The sequence below is a fragment of the Pyrgilauda ruficollis genome, unplaced genomic scaffold (genome assembly GCF_017590135.1).
Source record: "Pyrgilauda ruficollis isolate IOZ18807 unplaced genomic scaffold, ASM1759013v1 scaffold44, whole genome shotgun sequence".
Classification (NCBI taxonomy): domain Eukaryota; kingdom Metazoa; phylum Chordata; class Aves; order Passeriformes; family Passeridae; genus Pyrgilauda; species Pyrgilauda ruficollis.
Genome location: NW_024525934.1, coordinates 1,445,344 through 1,465,180, shown reverse-complemented (window position 1 = coordinate 1,465,180; position 19,837 = coordinate 1,445,344). Strand labels below are relative to the sequence as shown.

Below are 19,837 nucleotides of genomic sequence, written 5' to 3'. Positions count from 1 at the left end.
CATTATTGTGGTTCACTATCCAGAGATCACATTTCTATAGGCCCTATAACTGCTCTGCAGCACAAATTAAAGGCTGGGATATTTCATACATATACTTCGAAGTTTCAATGGTTGTCAATCACAGTTTGTAAAATATAGGGATTACAACCTGATTTTAACATCCAAATCCATTGTGTTCATTTTATGTGTGAAAATGAGAAACCCTTGTGCAGACGCAAGATTTCACAGCTTCTTTGTCATCCTGTTTTTAATTTATCTCCATGTTTTGAGCTAGTGAAATGATTTTACTTATCAGTTTAATGTAAAGCGATAAGTCTTATCTATTCATCTGAATTAACAAAATTTGAGGGATCGACAGGTTGTGTGGGATTTTTCACACATTTTGTTTTATTGTGAGTTCATCTAGTAATTTTACTAATTTTTCAGTGACGTACATTTACTGAATGCCACTAACCTGAAGTTCCTGTTGTGATTCCTTAAGGATATGTATTTATCTCTACTATATTTATCTGCAGAAATATTGTTTGAAGCTAAATGGACTTTGTTACATAATTACTCATAGTATCTAATATTTTTCCTAGGTATACTTCAGGAAGAATTACCCAGAAGTTGTTCAGAATGGTCAGCTTGCCACAGACTCCTCCTTGGATCCTTCCTCAGGATTATGCATAACTGAAACTGCACTGTGATTCCTCATTGCCTTAACTGTTCTCTGTAGAATGTAAACCTGAGGTCATCTAAACTCAGTGGCAGTGTTTGCAAGTGTCAAGGGGAGAGGAAAGGGAGGGGGGCAATTCTTTGCACTGGACATCCTTCCTATTTAATACTGAGAAGAAAATTTATATTGTCCCTGTTTCTTTCATTTCAGTGCAATATGTTTTTCGTTCCAACTAATTATGTTTGTATTGCTAAGGAAATTAGGCAGATTCAGTTTTTATTTGAAAGTTATGTGGTAGAGATCTCTATTTAAACAGGTGCAGGACACCTAACAGGTCTAGTGTGCTTATTTGGAGCTTAGTAAAATAATTGGATGTGTCCTTTTTTCTTTTAGAAATATTTTGAGAGCAAGCAAAACCAAATTTTTTTTCTGTGTCTCTTTAGCATGACAGCTCTGTCTGAACAGCAGATTTGGTAGTGTGCAACTCACTTGTCTAGAGGAACTGTCTTTCTACCTGTCACAAGTATCTATGCGGGCTGGTAGGAAAAAAACTTGAAGAAGCCAAAAACACTTTTTCATTTTGATAGAAAAGTACTATATACTTTTTTTTTTTTTTTAAATAAACAGTTCAAATAATGCTGTTCAAGATGAATGTAAATATTAGTTTTATTTTGCTAAAATCCAAATGCTGAAAAATCAATCTCAATCTTCTGTACTTCAGAAGAAAATTACCATATTTGCACTGAAGAAATATTTAAATAATTTAACATACATTCCTCTTTTTACCCAGGTTATCAAAGAAAAAAGGTATTAAAATAACTTGAGGAAATGTTTGAATGACATGTCATTATACCTAAATACTGTGTAGTACAAAGTTATCTTCAACACAACACATTGAAATGTATACATTATTTGCATTTATTGTGCCTTAATATTTGTGCCTTCAAGCCAAAGCTGTAACTGCAGGGTACACAACAAATTCATTAGATATATGTTAAAAATATGTAACTTTAGTTTTGCATCAGGGGTTCTGTCGAACTTCAGCTGTATGAAGTTACCATCCTGCCAGAATAAGTAGGAAAATACAACCTGTAGTTTCGAATGGCTGTTGCTGATAGAGAGGAATGCAGTGAGAGAGGGGTTCAATATTCATAAGTTATGTCCTGATTCAGCAAAGCACTTCAACACAAAGGCACTACTCCCATGTTTAAAAAATAAACCAAGCAAGTGCTGTGCTGCTTCAGATTTTTTCAAATTTAGTGAGCTATTCTTTGAGGTCCAGTAGAAAATACATCTATTCATCCTGCTGTTTAAAGGGCACAGGAGAGACTAAAAGGCAAAAGATTTCTTCAGGACACGGAAAATATTGTGCTTTTTTAAAAATACTGAAGATGCTTGCTATTGCCTTTGTAACAAGTGTTATTTACCCAATGTTCATCCAGTGGTCTGAAAGTAAGGCAAACGCGAATGTTTCTCATTTCCAGCAGTCCTACCAGAATGCAGTTTAGTCACATACAAAGTTACTTCTTACTGAGAAGTAAATTGAGGCCAAAGTCTGTGCCTCAGCACAACCACTCATCTTGGACATCTTCCTGCTTGGAGCCAGCCTGATGCTGAGAGGCAGAATCCTTGTTCCCCTGTTACAGCATCCTCCCTGCGCTGGGGCTTGCTGTCCTGCTCTGAGATCCCAGGAGAGAGGGGATTGTGTCTGCCGTGCCACCAGCCAGCTTTCTGAGGGACAGGGGCCTATGGAGCTTGTGGAACCAACATCAGGCATCTGTGCTTGCTGGTAACATCCTCTTAATGTGCTTAAAAATCATTAGAGGGGAGTTAGAAAATGAGATGCTTTTGTCCCTAGCCTTTTTGTCAAGTCCTAGCCCTTCTCCTGCAGTGTGTAGCACCTTACACTGTAACAAGTTCCACTGAGATCACTGGAACCAAACTTCACACGGCAATGAGCAGCAGGAAGCTTGTGCTACATCCGATGATAAAATAAAAACCAGCCAGCCAGGGGCAGCTACCAGCCACCAAGCCACGTGGCACGGATGTGCTCATGTGTGCAGTGCTTGTGGCAGACCCTTCTGAGAACTCGCCAGCCACATCCACTTGCTCTGTTGCTTGGCCCTTCTCTGAGCTGCTGCAGTCCACTTATACAGTGTCCTAGAGCGCACTTACCATCCTGTGTGTTCTGTGGTTGTTTTCTTTTTCATTGAAATTGACTGAAATAAGGATAGGGTTGTTCTGCAGCTGAGTGAGAGTAGTGGTTGCATTGTACAGGTAAGTGAAGATGTAAAGTTTAAATGTGTAGAGTCATGTTAGATAATTCTAGGGGACTGTGTAGCGTAAAGAAAGTTCAACTTCATGGTCTTGTCCACAACTGCCTTTTTGGCAAGGATCCGTGGATCCTGTCCAAACTCTGCTCAAGCTTTGCCATGGAAAAACCTCGTTGGAGTGGTGCAAAACACAGCTATGGTGAGCTGACCAGTAAGGCAGTGCACTTCATTGAGTTGGGAGTTTAGCTCCTTTGTTTATCTTCTTTTTTAAGCAGTGTGAATACATTCAGAGTCTGTGTTCTACAATATGGAATTCTTATTATTTTTAAACAGTTCTTATAGGAGAAAAAAATGTGATGTATAATATGGAGACTTCTAGATACTATAAGAGAATAGTAAGTTCTCCTGGCCATACATACCTCGAGTTTATATTTTTTTATCAGACCCAAGGAGATCTGCACACGTAAACCAAGGGTATAATTACAGTTTTAGTTCATTTCAGCTCTGAAATGAATCTATGGTAAGTTATATTTCAGAGCAGAACTCCAAAACGCTGGCTGCTGCAGACTCACTCGTATGAGACCCTGACTGATCTAGCTATCAGTCTATAAGCTAGAATTAATTTGATCCTGTAGCTTTTTGAATGTGCACAAAAATGTTAGGTATCTCTGAAAATGCTGATTCTGCTTCTTTGCGTGTTTTGGCAGGACACTACTTGCTGTAGGTATCAAATATCAATATAAGACAAAACAAATTTTCTACAAAATCACACTTGAAACCCATAAATTGCTGAGTAGAACAACTGATAGCCAGTCATTCATGTCTGTCATTGGCATTATTTCATCTTTTTGATTTAAAGCAACAAAAATATTTTATTCAGGAAACTGGTTTTGCTGGTATTGTTGATAGCTGTTTGCTCAGATGTTGATTAAGACTGAGTGACCCATTTCATTCTAGTTGGGTAAAAAAGGTGCAGTGTACCTGAATGGCAGAACTCAGATCAGGGGAAGAAAAAGGCCTTCATGTGGTAAAAGTCTTGGTCTGTTAAATGAATACGTTATCTTTCCATCAAGGTGTCTTATGTTTCCTTACAAAGAAAAATTTAAATAGCTTTAAACTTCCATTTTGAAAAATGTTGTGCTTTATTTAGAAATAGCAAAGCAGGTTACTCTGAGTTGCATACCTTACTGGGGATCTTGGAAAAAGAACTCAGTCTCCTGAGTTATTCAAGCCTTTAAAACATTTCTTCACCATGAGGTGCCTTAAAGTATTCTGGAGTCTTATTTCTAATAAATATAATTTTATACTGTAATACTGAAAATGATCAGTTACAGAACTATTGTTTCTTAGGTGTAAAAATCTAGGAACAGCCTCTACTTCTGATCTTGAGAATTGTTTTTCACACATTTGTTTTGGTATGTCTTTGCTCCACCCCTTCTCCAAAGACCACTGTGAGCTGACAGAACATGTTGGCATTTCCAAAGCCACAGTTTGCCAGGATAGATTATTTCATGTTTTACTTATTTGTTTGTTTTAAGGACAAAAATTCTCTTTGGTGAATCGCGCCATTTGCCAGATGGACATAATCTTTGTGATACCATTTGTACTGCCCTTTGGAAGAGGGAGAACTTTCTGACCAGCCTCAGTAATGCTGGTTGCTTAAGTAATATTGATGGTTTCTTTCAGCTTTCCCAATACATATGTGAAATAAGATTGCAAAAAGAACCAGCAGAATACTGCTTTTGCTTTTTTTTTTTTTTTTTTTTTTTTTTTTTTTTTTTTTTTTTTTTTTTTTTTTTTGCTGTTAAACTGACCCTTTGAAATATCTCACTTCAAAATTTGGCACTTTTTTTTGGAGGAGGGAGGAAGGAATTGAAATCACTTCTTTCTTGTAATGGTGATGAGCATGACAGTTCTGCAGAAGATGTGGCTTTCTGTGTGTGTTTTACACTGTGTAACAGCGCGCTGCTTTTTCATCATTTTAACTCTGGTTTTGTTTTGGTTTGGTTCTTGCATTTGTTGTAATAATTTGATTTTGGCATTACTATGGAATGATTTCATTTGTGGACATTCACGTGACAACTGCTGTCATACAATAAAAGGCATTTCTCAGAAGCCTGTCTTAAGTCTGTTGTCATTGCAAATATGTGGCTGAAGGCAGAAGTTATGGGGCTGAGGTAAGTCAGGACATGTCTGACATCTCAAAACACCTCTCAGTGGCATCAGTAGCCCCAAGAGCTAAAAATGCGCTTGGAGGTACAAAACATAGTAATACATGCCATCTTGGTTTTCCCAGATTTCTCCAGTTTGAGATCTCTCAGATCACATTTACCAAGATTTTAGCTTTAATTGTAGAAAAGTATTGCAAATAGATTTTAAAAAATTGTGATGGAACAACCACTGAAGTTGCACCAGTGCAGACGGGGTATGGTCTCTTTCCAAAGCAACTGGCAAGCTCACTGGGCTGGACAGTGGAAATGTGTAAGGTCAGTGGGCAGAAGTGAGGTGGGTTAACAGCATAACTCCAAAATCTGGTGTTACCTCTCAATCCTGTGCTTCTGTCTGATGAGTTTGTTGCTTGATTTAGCAAGACACTCAGAAACTGCTTTTTTCTAAAAATCATGTGAAATTCTTTCCTGTGTCTTCCAACTGTCTCAAGTACTTCACTCTGCTATCTTGATGCAGGATTTTTAGTCCTGGATGAAATGTGCATTTGTTGGTAATCCCTCAGTGCAGCAAGTTGCAGGACCTGGTACAATATGAATTGTCATCTCTCCTTTTCTACCAGGGAATATGCGTTAAGAATTTCTCATATTTCCACCAAAAGTCTACCTCACAACCACCATGCACCTGTCTTAGTTGCCTCTAAGTGAATTTGGCTTGGGTTGTCACAGCACAAGTCACCTGTGGGATGTGCAGTATCCATCTGGAGCTATATTCTCCCAGAGCAAGCACTTGCCAGATGTGTGTGCTCCTGCGTTAATACAGCAGTTCTCTTTTAGAAGTGGAAGAGGGAGATTTGTTCCCTTGCCTGAAAGAGAGCTGCTGATAAGTAACAAAGCCAAAGATGATTTTTAGGAATCAGCTCACAAAACAAGCATGAATTTCATGAACTCAGTGTTTAAAACTGGTTCATAGATTTGGAGCAATATTAATGTACAGAAAAGCAGGGCCATACTCTGATGTATGAAATCAGGTTTCCACTGTCTGCACCTTGGCACCACTTAACTCCCAAACTGGCCTGGAATCAATAGCTTCATCTGCTTTGAGATAGAAAATTCCCTATGGATCTTGGCCATGGATCCAGCACATGCTGAAAAGTACAATAACCTTGAGGAGAAACTGGAGGTAGTCCCACTGCCATTCAGGAGCCAGGGCACATCCTGCTTTTAAGTTGCTGGGCTCAACATGGATACAGAGATCATACTTGCTTTCGTCAAACATGTGAGTCAAAAGCTGCACCAGAGCTCTTGTCCCTCTCCTGTGTGGGATACTCTGTTTTTTTAGAGCATACTTTTGGGTGCTGTAGGTTTTCCTTAGGCTGAGCTGCTTGGATCTTCCCATCTAGCGCATGACCAAAACATAATATTGAGGATCTTCTTGATGTGAATGTTCACCATGAGTGAATGACATGCAGCATTGTTTACACCAGGACAAAGGAAAAGCCTAGATTTAAGTCCAAATTCCAGGGAGTATTTATGCATTTTATTTGATTGTCAGCAGAAATTACCAGGAGGAGCTGGGACTTCTACTCCATTCTATCAGCATAGTTGGGATATTGTTGGGCAGCAGGATCCATTTGCTCGTGCTCACTCCTGCTCTCTGGCCCCACTGGGGTGGTGGTGGCCCAGGCTGCAGCTGCCACCACACAGGTCTGACAGGTCTGTCCTTTGCAGTCAGTGCTGCAGCTGTTGGGCAGCTCTTCCAAGCCAAACTCGTCTCTCCTGCCTCCCCAGGGACGCTGTCGTCCTGAGTGCCATTGCTACCGTGTGGAGCTCTGCTCAAAGATGGGATGCTCTCTGTGCCCAGCTGTTCCTGCTGCAGCTGCTGCTCCTTCAAGATACGGGCAGTGAAGTCTCCCTATGGACCAAGCTGTTCTTAGAAGAAATAAAGCTCCTAACTGAAGGGCTCTGGAATACTAGCTGAAGTTTCTGCTTTTTCTATACCTAGAGAAAAAGCTCCCAGTTTATGCAGTGTAAATCACTGTGTTGCATCCAAGGGGATGTGTATCATCTGCTCACAGCAACATCTGAATGTGGTGGCTGAAGCACGGCTGGTGGATTGTGGTCATGCTGGTCAGGCACATGAGACTTAGAAAGAGCTATGGTGTTTTTTCCCCCCCTTTCTTCCTTTCTATTTTTCAGTTCTGAATATGCTATGAGGAATTAAAGTGAGGTGAAACAGTGAAAAATAGTTCCCTTTGTTTAATTCCAGTAAGCTTTGTACCTCACAGTTCAAGCACAAATAGCATATAAAGGAAGGAGTTATTTATCCTGTGTATTCTGAAGAAAGTAAATCTTGTTAGTGTTCATGCCAGCTGACCTTCTTCATGGAGCTCTGTGTTTTCCAGGAAAGAACCATAATTATCTTATGGCAGTAAATTGAGTTGGGTGGGAAGTACAACCTCAGATTTATTAGTCAAAGTTTCACTGTCAACAAGAGCTTGTTCTTGAATATTGCCGACCTGGATTTTCTTTTCAATGTAAGTGCCAAGCATGAATAGGACAAGTGAGCACTGTTAAATGTCTCTTGAAAACATTGCCAGGATAGCAAAAGAGAGGATTTCTCCCCCTTCCAGCCCAGCTGAGAGGATTTTTCCTCATTCTGTACCAGCAGGAAGGCAGCATTGTACCAAGAATATGGACCACTCTGTGTTTTGGTTGATTTAACATGTATGCACTTTTGCAGAGTAGTGATTTCCTTGAGTGGAGTTATGCAAGTAATTCACTGTGAGTCATTCATGCAGTGAATTAAGTGCCTCTTCCCACAACCAGGTTGTCTTCTGACAATCCTTTTTTTTTTTTTTCTGGAATTACTCAACAAATCCTTTTGCAATTACTTTTAAGCATTCTGTGTAGATCACACGTTTATGTTTGTGGTTAATGTTTGTTGGGTTTTTTTTTGAGTAATATTCATAATACATCAGAGAAAATACAGAATGTTGTCTCTGTATTGGTTGGTATAAATGTCTGTACCTGAAAATAAAAATTTCATTTTCGTCTGGTTTCAGGGGAGCATGTGCCTGTTCTTTTCTGTGTGTACTCCTGTCAATAAAACTAGATTTACTTGAATGGTGTGTCACATTATGCATACACATCAACACAGAAGGGAAGGGAATCTGCATTTTTCAAATAGTTTTATGGAAAAGTCTCTGCTGCTTTTTCTAGCAGCAAGTGATAGAGGCCATCATCGGCTTGGGGGAACAGGAAGATGCCTCTGCACATGCCAAAAGAACGTAGAGAACAGCAAGATGCCTGCAGTCTGCTGCGATGGGGCTGGAAGGAGTCTCCCTGCACAGGTTTTACCTGCCATGGTTCTTTGAGTGTTTCTGTGTGTGTGAGAAGTTGCAACAGAGTCTGTGCAGAACCAGTTCAAGCTGCTGAAAGCAGAAGGTGAAATGCCCAGTGCTGCTGGTAAGCAAGAGCAGGTGTTTAGCCTGTGCCAGGCATGGCTAAAGCCTGTTCCCTGCAGGTGTTCTTACAAGTGCACTGGCTGACTGTGCCTCTGCCCCTTGGGAGTAATTTGGCATGTTTTGGAGGAGAAGAAGCCCTCCAGAAAGGAGAAATTTTTAGGAAGAACTTCCTAGAGCATGAAGGAAGCAACAGTGAGGTTTCCCTCAGAGGTCTCCATCTCGCAGGAAGAAAACCTGTTCTTTTCTGATTTTCAGGAGGTGTGCTGGACCCTGCAAGGCTGATGGATGCTCTGCAAGGAAGGTGTAGCAGCCCACAGTGCTTAGGAGGACCTTTTAATGGGCTGGCTAAGTGGCTAATGGGGATGCCTTTGCTCCAGCCAAATGGATTACTTAATAGAGACGTGTAGATCTTTGGGAGATGACTGGGCTGCCAAAAGGAACGGGCAACAAACCAGTTGGAGCTGCTGATGCTGTTGTCACAGATTTACCAGAAAATCTGCTTTTCCTTCCAGCTGGCTTTTTTTTTTTTTTTTTTTTTTTTTTTTTTTTTTTTCTTGGTAAAGAAGTGATTATCAGTTCAACCTTTCCTTGAAACTGATACTGAGGCAAACTTCTCTCAGATATTGCTAACTGTAATGTGCCTTTTCATGACTTCTTGGCTCATGATGGCTGCCAAGCTCACAGGATATTTTGGCCCTGTTACTGAAACCGTGGCTACTGTTGTTCGTAGCTGTTCAGGACTTCCATCTGCCCATCCTGAAGAAAGACTGGTCCCTGCTGTTAAATTGTTTGCATATTTCAGTTTTTCTTTTCTTTTTTCTTTTTTTTCTATGTTTTAACTGGGAAAGTTGATCTTAGACTGGAAGAAGTATCAGCAATGCTAGAGTTTTAACATGAAATCACATATCTGAGTGATTCAAGATGAGTGTGTCCCTCTTCTCTCATCCATTGCCTTGAAGTTGAGGAAAGTGCTTGATTTCCCACTTTGATTTCTCTGGACAACTCTTAATCCCAAATTTTAGTGAGGAGCTGATTTATTGTCTAGCATCAGGGAGGGGACATTAATTCCGTCTGCCACCCAGCGTGCCTGCTTGGAAAGAAAGAAACCTCCTCTGCTGTAGGTAAGATCAAAACCAAAGGGTATAAACTGGGTTGAAATCCATGTGTTCAGGCAGCTTGTCTGGAAAACACGACTCTACTGCTGCTTAACCCTGTAGCTTCCTGGAAACCCTTGAAACATCTCACTCTTCACCTTGAATCTCCCCCAGGTGCCCAGAACCACCCTCCTTGGGGTCTCCAGAGCAGCCAAAACTTGCAGCTTAGTGCCTCGTGCCTGCCAGAGCCTCCCTAGCATGGAGAAAACAAGGATTTTACTTGTATAGGGGCCCGGTGGGCCCTGGCAGCTGTGCTTGGCATGTCCCCACGCAGCACCGTGGCAGCTCCACTCCAAACGACCGCTCCAAAAGACGTGTGAGAGCCCTTGGAACAAGTGGGAGAGGGGCAAAGGAGGCCCCTGCCTGCTGCCTCCCAGGGAAGTGTGCTCGGGGCAAGGATGCAGTGCCCCCTTGCTAAAAGCCTTTCCTAGAGTCACGATGCCAAGGAGAGAGGAGGAATTTGGGTGCCAGAGCCCTCAGCCAGCGTGTAACCCCCCCGGGACAAGAGCTGCCAGGGCAGTGAGGAGGCAGCCCGGGGCTCCCCGCTCCCTGCTGACAGGCTCACAGTGAGGATTCGGCGTCAGGAACACGCTCCCTCCTTGCTCTCCCTCGCAGCCCCCTCCGCCCTCCCGAGTCAGAAATTCCTGGCTGCAGAGCGTGGCGGTTTCAAAGCAGGGGTGGAGGAGGCTCCTCCGCCCAAGGTAGCCTCCAGCCTGGTTGTTGGGGCACTCTCATGGGATGTGGGAGATGTGGGTTTGGGCCCCTCGGGCTGGGGCGGGAGAGGAACCCGGGCCTCCCACTTCCTCAGCATATACTTTGAATACCAAGGCATTATATAATAAAAGCTATCACCACCTTTTCTTCTTCCTGCTTTGTTTTTAAAAGACTGATCTGTGTGGAGTCTTTTGAAATAAAGGGCGTAGGTACCAATCTCCAGGAGAAGATTCCAGACAATGGATCCCAGGCAGACAGGGTTGCCTCACTCCAGCCTCAAGGGGCTTTTAGTGCAAGAGAGAATTGCAGATACACCCTTGTCCTCCACTTTTCCTGTTGCTTCAATGTCAGCAGCTTGCATGCTCCCTTCAAGAAGATCCCACTGTATCCTGCCAGCTCTGTTGTGTTCAAGTCTTGAAGCACCCAAATTCCGCCATCAAGCACACAGGGATTCTGAGTGTGGCTCATGAAATGCTGGAGGCCAGATCATCTAAAAGTCAGTGCCCAAATCTCTCCTGAATTTAACCTTAAATTCTCCACTTAAATTAGCTTGTGCAATCCAGATGAAACTATTTGCCTCTTTGAAAAAATACTGGAGATAGAGGCCAGATCAAGAAGGACACCCTTATATAATCTCATAAACAGGTAAAAATATTTTTGCTGCTTTGAAAATGTTAGAGGACTTTAGACTAGAAATAAATAGTTGTCCACAAGTAGTCTTAATCATTGCACTCTGTGAATACTCGTTTGAAATAGTCTGGGCAATCAATTCTGATGTAGCTCTTTGGCTGGAAAAGCCCAGACAGTCCCAGATGTCTCTTTGATGCAGGATCACACAAAGATTCAAGTTTCCATTGCTCTGATGAAGCAAGATGTCCCTTGCCCTGACTGAGGGGGAAGAAGTCCCTGTGTCCCAAAATATAAATGTGTTGCACATGGTGCCTATTAATCAATGGAGTTGAGTCTGGAGCAACATCAGCTCTTATAACTTGTACTCAGTAGCATGATTATACAAATCCATGTATCTCTTAATATATCCATATATCTTTCCATAATATGTGAAAAATTATGGTATCTGGATGAAGTTCCTGGGGACTGGAAGTAGGAAAATACTGCACTCATTTTTTAAAAGGGTAGAAAGGAGCAGCCTGGGAAGTACCAACCTCTCAGCCTCTGTGCCTGGGAAAGTCATGTAGCAGATCCTTCTAGCTGTGCTAAGGCACATGGAGTTCAGGGAGATGATTTGAGACAGCAACCCCCAGGACAAACACAGTCTGGAAAACAAAGAGATAGAGAGCAGCCCTGCCAAGAAGGACTTGGGGGTGCTGGTGGATGAGAGGCTGGACATGTCCTGGCAATGTGTGCTCACGAAGGCCAGCCATATCCTGGGCTGTATCCAAAGGAGCTTGGACAGCAGGGTAAGGAAGGAGATTGTCTCCTTCGACTCCTGTTTGGTGAGACCCCACCTGGAGTACTGTGTCCAGCTCTGGGGCCTCCAATATAAGAAGGTCATGGACCTGCTGAAGTCAGTCCAAAGGAAGACCACGAAGATGATCAGTGGTCTGGAGCATTCCTTCTATGAAGATCTTGGGGTTACTCCACTTGGAGAAGAGAAGGCCCCAGAGAGAACTTAGGGTGATTTTTGGTACTTCAGTGAGGTATGTAAGAAAGGTGGGGACAAACATTTTGGTAGGGTCTGTTGCAATAGGACAAAATTTAATGGTTTAAGCTAAAACACGGTAGATTTACACTAGACAGAAGGAATAAATTTTTTACAATGAGAGTGGTGAAACACTGGAATAAGTTGCCCAGAGAGGGAAGTGGTGGATACCCGATTCTTGGAAACATTCAAGGCCAGGTTGGATGGAGTTCTGAGTAACCTGATCTGGTTGAAGATGTCTCTACTTCTTGCAGGGATGTTGACCTAGATGGGATTTAATGACCACTTACAACTCAAACTGTTCTATGATTGTGTGTAACCTGTTTTTGAAGCATTCCATCTATGGAACTCTTATTAATTCCCCTCTTTTTCTTGGCAGAAATCTCACTCCAGGGGTACAAAGGCCAGCTCATAAGTGGGTCTCCATGAAAGATGAAACTCTTTGGTTGTTTGTGGTAGATATTACAAATCAAAGGAGATCAGCAACCAAAATGAATAAAGAATGTCACTAGCCTTGCCACATTTTTATCAAGAGAATTCCCTAAAGGATGGCAAGGGCTCTCTGCAGACCCTTCATTCACATCTTCATTATCACAAATTGCCAGTGGAGCACCCATTGCGAGGAGCACCAGCACTGGTAGAGGGGATTGAGGCTTTGTCCCCTCTTTGAGACAGTCAGGAAAGCTGGAAGGCATGAAATAGAGACCTTCCCCAGGATGTCCTGAAAGTCTAAGTGTACATTTAAGGAAGTCCAGCCACAGGAGAAATGGTTGGTTACCCTGGGCCTGGACTGATTGGCCAGTTATGATGCTTCATGGACCCTCAGGTAGTTTTTGTCAGGTGCTGTGATGAGATGCTGCTCTGATACCATCAGGAGATGCTCATGGCAGAGAAATAAAAGACAGAAGGTACTATAGAGGATCATTTCAATACCTGACACTCTTACACTTGGCTAATTGTATTTGTTCATTAAGATAAGGATCAGCATTCAGCTTCTTCTACATTTAGGTCAGCCTTCCAGTACATTTGCACTTGCAAGAGAGAGCTGCTTTAATGAGGGATAATGAAACTTGCTACACATTGCATCATGACTTCTGTGTTAATATCATTTACACATGATAAAATGCAAATAGTATTGACCATCAATGCACAATCATGATTAATCCTCTAAGCCCACACACACACGCATGTGCTAAAAGTAATATCCCTAACAGTAAACAAAATATACATCTGTGCCTCTCTCTGTCCTCCTGAGAGCATCTGTTTTCCCTGAACTACGAGGTGCATCAGCTCTACCCACACAGCCAAACAGACTGCCACTGGCTCCTGTAGGTACCCTTATTCCCTGTTTGCACTTCACAAAACTGTGGCAACGCAGTGAAACCTCACTGTAAACAGCCCTGCCTTAAACAGACCCACACTGCATTACAGGCATTCAAAGGGCATTTCTAATGCATAACTCTAGTTGACTCTCCCAATCCATTGTGGGTGTCCAAGGCCTGCTTGTCCATCTTCTGTAGCACCCTGAATTCTGAAATAGGCATCTCAGCTAAATGATAGGTGGCAGAGATGCTGAAACTCTTTTTCATTTGGGATTTGTGCTGGTAGAAGGGTACCAGCATACTCCTTTATGTCTGGGTTTTGTAGTTGGAAGGTAGCACAAAAGGCAAGGTATTAAGCTGAAGTGGGATCAGTTAGTGACTAGCCATCTTCAGTGAATAAATGTTCCCTGAAGGTTAAATGGGTCCACATGAACTTCAAGAAATGCAGATTAAGCGGAGCAAAAGGTAACTGTAATTAATTATAATTCTGTTGTGGGAAGTTCAGCTTCTTTTTCGTTGGAAATTTCTCACCCACCTTATGAAACACAGCATTGCAGCAGCTGTTTGCTGCTTCTATTTCTCAGTGCTATCGGCAAAGTGCTGCCTTGGGTTTTAATGATGCAGAAAAATGCAACAGACAGCAGTTGTCTGGGGAAACCATACATTTGTGCAGGACATGATCCTTGGGGAGGCATCCCGCTGGTGAGGAAACTCTGAGGAGCAGCTGAACAAGCTCAGTGCCTTTGAAAGGCACTCTGCTCCTTTGATTGCACAGGCTCTTAATTCAAGAGGGCTGCTTCATGAAGCTAGTAAAATTTAGCTTCACTCTGCCTACTGGCCAAGTCTCACCATGAACAAAGACTGAGTAAATGAGGTTTTCTTTCCAGAGAAGGGAAGAGTCCCAGCTTTTGTCACCAGCTGAGTCTGACGTTCATAAAGCTGGTCAGAGTGCTCAGTGTTGAATACAGATATGCCTTTTTGACACTTCTTGCCCCATTCAAAGCTTTGTACTATATTTCTGTGCCTACCTGAAATCACATTGCACCCCTCAGCAGCCATAAAGTCAAAACTTTTTTTTATTTATACCCACGAAGTAGATGTTATTCAGCATTTACTATGCTTTCTGTGCCTGAGCAGCTGGAAAAACAAGTGTGTGCCAGAAGTGTGTGTTAGAAAACACAGCCTGTACATCCAAGCTACAAAAGAGTGCAGGTGCAGGGGCAGCATCTCCTCCAAGCAGACCAGGCAGCCCATGGACCATGTCAGAGGTCCTTGAGACACAAGCTTCTCAGAGCAGCTGGAGGCAAACTCCTCTCAAGCGGACACTCACTCAGTTTGAGGATTATGTATGTTAGATCCTTGCTTTGATACCTCCACTTACGCAAAGCCTTGGCTCTATCAGTTCCAGCATAGTCAAACTTGGGTGAATCAGCCTCCCTCAAACCATGCAGCCTGATTCACACGCTAGGAATCCAGCCTCTCCTTGCTGCAGACTAATCTAAGTGGGAGCTCCAGCAGTGGAGCTGCATTTGGTATCAGCTCTGTGGGCATTTTTGTAGGCAAACCTTTTTTTTGAACCCTGGCTGTCATGCGGGTTCCTGGATTGTTCCAACTGACTGGATTTGTAAAAGTAAGGATGTGTGCATGGAGGGTGTGCTTGTGCTCCTAAGGAAAAGCAGTGGAGGTCTTGTCTGTTACCTGTAGGTTAAAGGGCGTGAGCTCTGTGCTGCAACCAGCCACACTTTTTGGTGTGTGTTCCACAGCATGGCTTTGGCCCATGAGGGCTAACATCCTCCTAGGTACTGCAGGGTGTAGCACACGTCAGACTGATCTTCATGGACCACATGGATGAGGCCAAGTGTTTTGGATGGAAAAGTGTGTTTACTCATGCATCTGCAAGTTGTGAATGACATAAAAAGGATTTGCCATCTGGGTACTAGAGACTTCTCTCACTGCTGGCAGTGTGCAAACATACATTAGACTGTGAAGTATGGGCATGTGAGACATTTGTGCATGTATATACATAGAAATTGTATTTATATACATGCACACACATACACTGCACTTTTATGCAATAACCAAGTTTAATGCTATAACTACCTGTACTGCAGACTAAGAATTGTGTCCTCGTGTTCTGTTTCTTTTTTTGGAGAAGGTCAAACCATGCTAATTTTAACAGGTCTCCCTTTCTGAGCATCAGTGGGCTTCAATGCCCCCAGCACAACACTGTGGTGAACTGGTTTTTGTCCCTGAAGGGTGATGGAACTGGGTTAAATAATCATAGTGTTACTGCACCTCTGCATTTTCTGCCCTGAGTGATGTTGCTGAAGTTGCTGAAGTCTAGCTACAGCTTCCCTCCCATCATTGTACCATTATATCTGAGGTGCCTGATTTTGTTACCTGCCTTTTGTGTGATTCTCTGGACTCCTCTATAGCCAAGACTCACTTACAGGCAAAGAATGCTAACATACTATTTGCCGAAATTCTCATGGTTGAGAAAATTAACATCCCCCCCTTCCTTTTTGTTGTTGCCATGGTCACAGGAAAGGAATTAAAGCATCAAAGCTTTCCATTTCCCAATGATGGATTAAGGAAATTATTAATTTGTCTTATAGAAAGGCAGGTTGTGTCTCTGCAATTAATGTTAGAAGGCTCTTCATGAGGGGAATTTCAGCCTCCTGGGCGGAGAAAGCTAAAGCATCTGCTTGTTCACTAGCTTAGATAGATGGGACGACTATGGGGGTCTGTGCCATAATTCCTGCCTTTATTTGTCACTCCAGATAGTATTTGGCTGTCTAGGCAGTGGTTTCCTTGGGGCACAGTATTAAAAATTCAAGCCCACCTACAAATTAAGTCCTCTCCTTTATCCGTTATTTTATGCTCCATCCATGATCTCAGGTTTTTTCCATTGCAGGGTGAGAAAGAGAAAACCCAGGGAAAAAACCTACTTGCATGTAATTGTCTTTGATATGCTCCTACTCATCTCTTGCCCTGCTTTCCTGGCTCCCTGGTGCCTAGCATCTACCTACTGGTGAGGCAGCTGTTTATATGGGAACACTTTACAAAGATTAGCTTCACAGTGAGATGTGTTCTCCCAGGGAGCTGCAGGCTTGGCCATGGCCACCATAATTGACCCAGCATGAGGCATAAATATGCAGTCCCATAAAGACTTTCTGATGGATCTGGGCCTCTTTCACCAGCTACATCTTGCAATGTTTCTTGGTGACCTGTCCCAGCTAGAGCTGCCTATGCTTGCAGGAAAAAATGGGGAGGAAAATATCTTACCCTGTCTGCTTCTGATGTCAAAAGTTATTTCTTGTGCTTCACTTTTTCTTCTCCATTTCCATTTTTTATTCTAAACAATTGCAGAAAATACAGTTTTTAATAGTGGCATTTGTCTTCAAAATTAGGAGACAAAAAACACCAACACCAAAACATGGTGATTTTGACCTTGATACTCATGAAAATTCTCTTGGCTCCACAGAGGGTCACATTGCACCAGGATTGTTTTCAGCAGCTTCTCTGTGCTTAAAGGTGCTGCTTTGGCCTCCCACTGCCAGCAGCAGTGCTGTCTGATGACAGAACACAGCACGCCACGCAGATTCTTTTAAATTCATCCTTTCATATTTCTTCTTGGTGCATTCAGGTAATTTGGCCTCTTTATTTACTTGATCCCTTTTTCTTCTTCCTGAAAGAGAGTGTCTTAGTGCTTCCCATTGAAACCCATGGAGGTAAATAGCTGGAAGATAATACCTGGTGAGCAAGTGCCGCTGGGGCAAAAGTGGCAGAGCAGCTTGTGACACAGAGCGGTGCCGCATGCTAACCTCGTGGCTCGTCCCTTTGATACGGTGTCTGTCAGGCGCTGTGCTTTGCCTACCTTGCTATGGGAAAGAGGGAACTTGTTTGTCACTTTTTCCTATGCTGACGGGGCATGAAGAAGGAAAGGTTCTTTTCTCTGAGTGCTAAGCTCCTATTTCCCTTTGATCTGCTTTATGGGAGTACCTTTCCTCTATGAATGACAAAAATGCCAGGACTACTTCGTGGAAAACCTGAATGCAATTTGGAAACTTAACAGGAGTTTGCATACCTGCCATATTCCTATGAATAATACAGTGCTGCTCTCCCAGCGACCACACTGAGCTCAGATATCTTTCTTGAAGACACTGCAGCAGTCAGGAAGACTCCTTCAGCTGATTGAAAGATAGGAAACCCTTGTTGCTGGGTCTGACGGGTCTGTAATTAAGAGCTTTAAAACCAATGTTGTAACACCATGAGGGACATTTCTTTGGTGTTAAATGTGTCAAATGACCTACAGCTCTCAGATGCTGAGCTATAACCCTTAAGGTCTCAGTTGTTGGGGAGAAAATCCATATTTATGTCTCTGTTTGTGTAATAGTCATGGGGCCTGGTGATACTGGTGTCACAATAACACTTTGACATGCAAGTAGATGGATTTGCAAACACAACATAAACCTACAATGTCTAAAAAAATAAAATGTTTTGCCAGGTGTACCCTGGATGTATTTATATATAGTTAAGCTCACTTTGAACTGTTCCACAGTATACCAACACCATTTATTTTTAACCTCTGGTCAACAATGGGTATACAATATGTTGGGTTTAAAGTAGGTACCAAATGAGTTTACCTTCTCCACAGATAGCCTTTGAGCACTCAAAAACACAGATGCCATCTTCTTTGCTATGGCTTTTCTCCCCAGCTGAGCTGAGTAATTGAGCTGGTAGCCCAGGTGGCACCTCAACACCTCCACAGCCCTTGATACTGAGCTTCTTTTGGCCAGCCTGCAGCAAGTACGCATTGTGCTCTCCTGTTGATCCTTATTTTCCCTGTATTCAATACCAGAAAGCCATAATGCTACCATAATCTCTCCTTATGCTGATGTGAGTGTCCAAATGCCAGTGGCCACATGCAGATATATCTTGGTGTTCAACATCAGGGGTGTGGGGAGAGGAAGATTTATCTACGTAAAGAGAGGGAAGAAGGAGATGCAGACATCATGCAAAAACCCTTTACTCACACCACAGTTTACATTCTGTTGTGAGAAGGAATTAAACTTACATGTAAATCCCTTTAAACTGAAACATCTACTGTCTAATTCAGAAAGAAAAAAATTATAAATCTCATCTGTCTTCCTTTTTCCATCCTTCCAGACTCTACAGAGACCCACCACAAGTCCATAGAGAAATTTTGCTGTTAGCAACACATGCTTTTTAGGGAATATGGAGGATGCTATGCGTCAGATAAACTTTTCTTTCTCTCTTTTACTCTCTCTCCTGAACTCCAGTGTGAAGATTTCCAGGTCATGCCACGACAGCCTGCTCCACAAGATAAGTGAAGCTGAGAGCAGACACTTCAGTCATGGAGTGACTCCAGCTGTCTTTGACTCCTTGGGCGATGCTGATGGAGGCACACAAACATGCAAGTGTGCCTGTACAGACCTGGTGATCCATTTCCAGAGGGATATACATCATCTTTTGTAAACATGTGGAAACCAGAAGGAGAGTTATGTTGCTAAACTTAGGCTGTGGAAAACTCAGTAAGACATGAGTTTCTTCCTCAAATGCCATGAAATTAAGTACTCAGGATAGAAATAATGACAAAGCCTTATTTCCAGGTAGCCAAAGGAGAAATGCATGCGCTTTGCTTTGGAGCTTGAAGACCAGTGCACTTGGAAACGTGAGGAAGGAAGGAAGGAAGGAAGGAAGGAAGGAAGGAAGGAAGGAAGGAAGGAAGGAAGGAAGGAAGGAAGGAAGGAAGGAAGGAAGGAAAGTTTAGGTGCATAAATTTTCAATATAAATACTAGAAATTGGTTGGTTAGATCAAGAGAAAGATACAGCTGGTATATTGAGAAAGGACGATTTCTTTATTTTGTAGACACAACAGCTAGAATTTTATTTTAAAGCCCAGAACAAATACCATAAAAACTGTTGCAGCCTGATTAAATGGGTTAAATATATTAGAGGGGGGAAAAATGCAATTTTCTGCTCAATTTGCTACTAAGAAGATGGCTGGCAAAATAGTGGCAAAAACTATAAAACTGCAGAAAACTTCCTGTGGCACATGGGATGTCACTACTGAGGTACGCTAGGCTTTCAGCAACAGGAGGGTGAAACTGGTTCCTCTCCTGCACCACGGCAACAGGCAGGACATTATCAGAAAGCTCTGGTTTTGTGATGGCTTGAGAAGGACAGGATAGAGGCAGAACTCATGTTTCATCAAGCCCCTGATGCTGCTGTTCCTGTGAAGAAGCAATGGGGCTGGTGGGAGTGTTTTTTCTCCATGCTAAGGCAGAAGGTGTGTGCATAAAATAATTGTGGCACCAAGAGGTGCACAAAAGATTTGTAAGGAGGCACCAGCTGAGGGGAGGTCCCCCTTGTCCGCCTGTACCTACATATTTAAAGGCCA

At 42.6% G+C, this 19,837-nt stretch overlaps 1 protein-coding gene across 2 annotated transcripts in view; it reads left to right on the top strand.

Moving 5' to 3' along the window:
• The window catches only part of ABCC4 (ATP binding cassette subfamily C member 4), a 141,970-nt gene extending 136,924 nt beyond the window's left edge, over positions 1 to 5,046 (top strand). For both annotated transcript variants that reach the window (XM_041478286.1, XM_041478285.1), the window contains one exon: positions 582 to 5,046. In XM_041478286.1, the coding sequence (XP_041334220.1) occupies positions 582 to 672 (91 nt within the window). In that variant the 3' untranslated portion in view covers positions 673 to 5,046. The remainder of the gene's footprint in view (positions 1 to 581) is intronic.
• Positions 5,047 to 19,837: the final 14,791 nt, after the last annotated feature.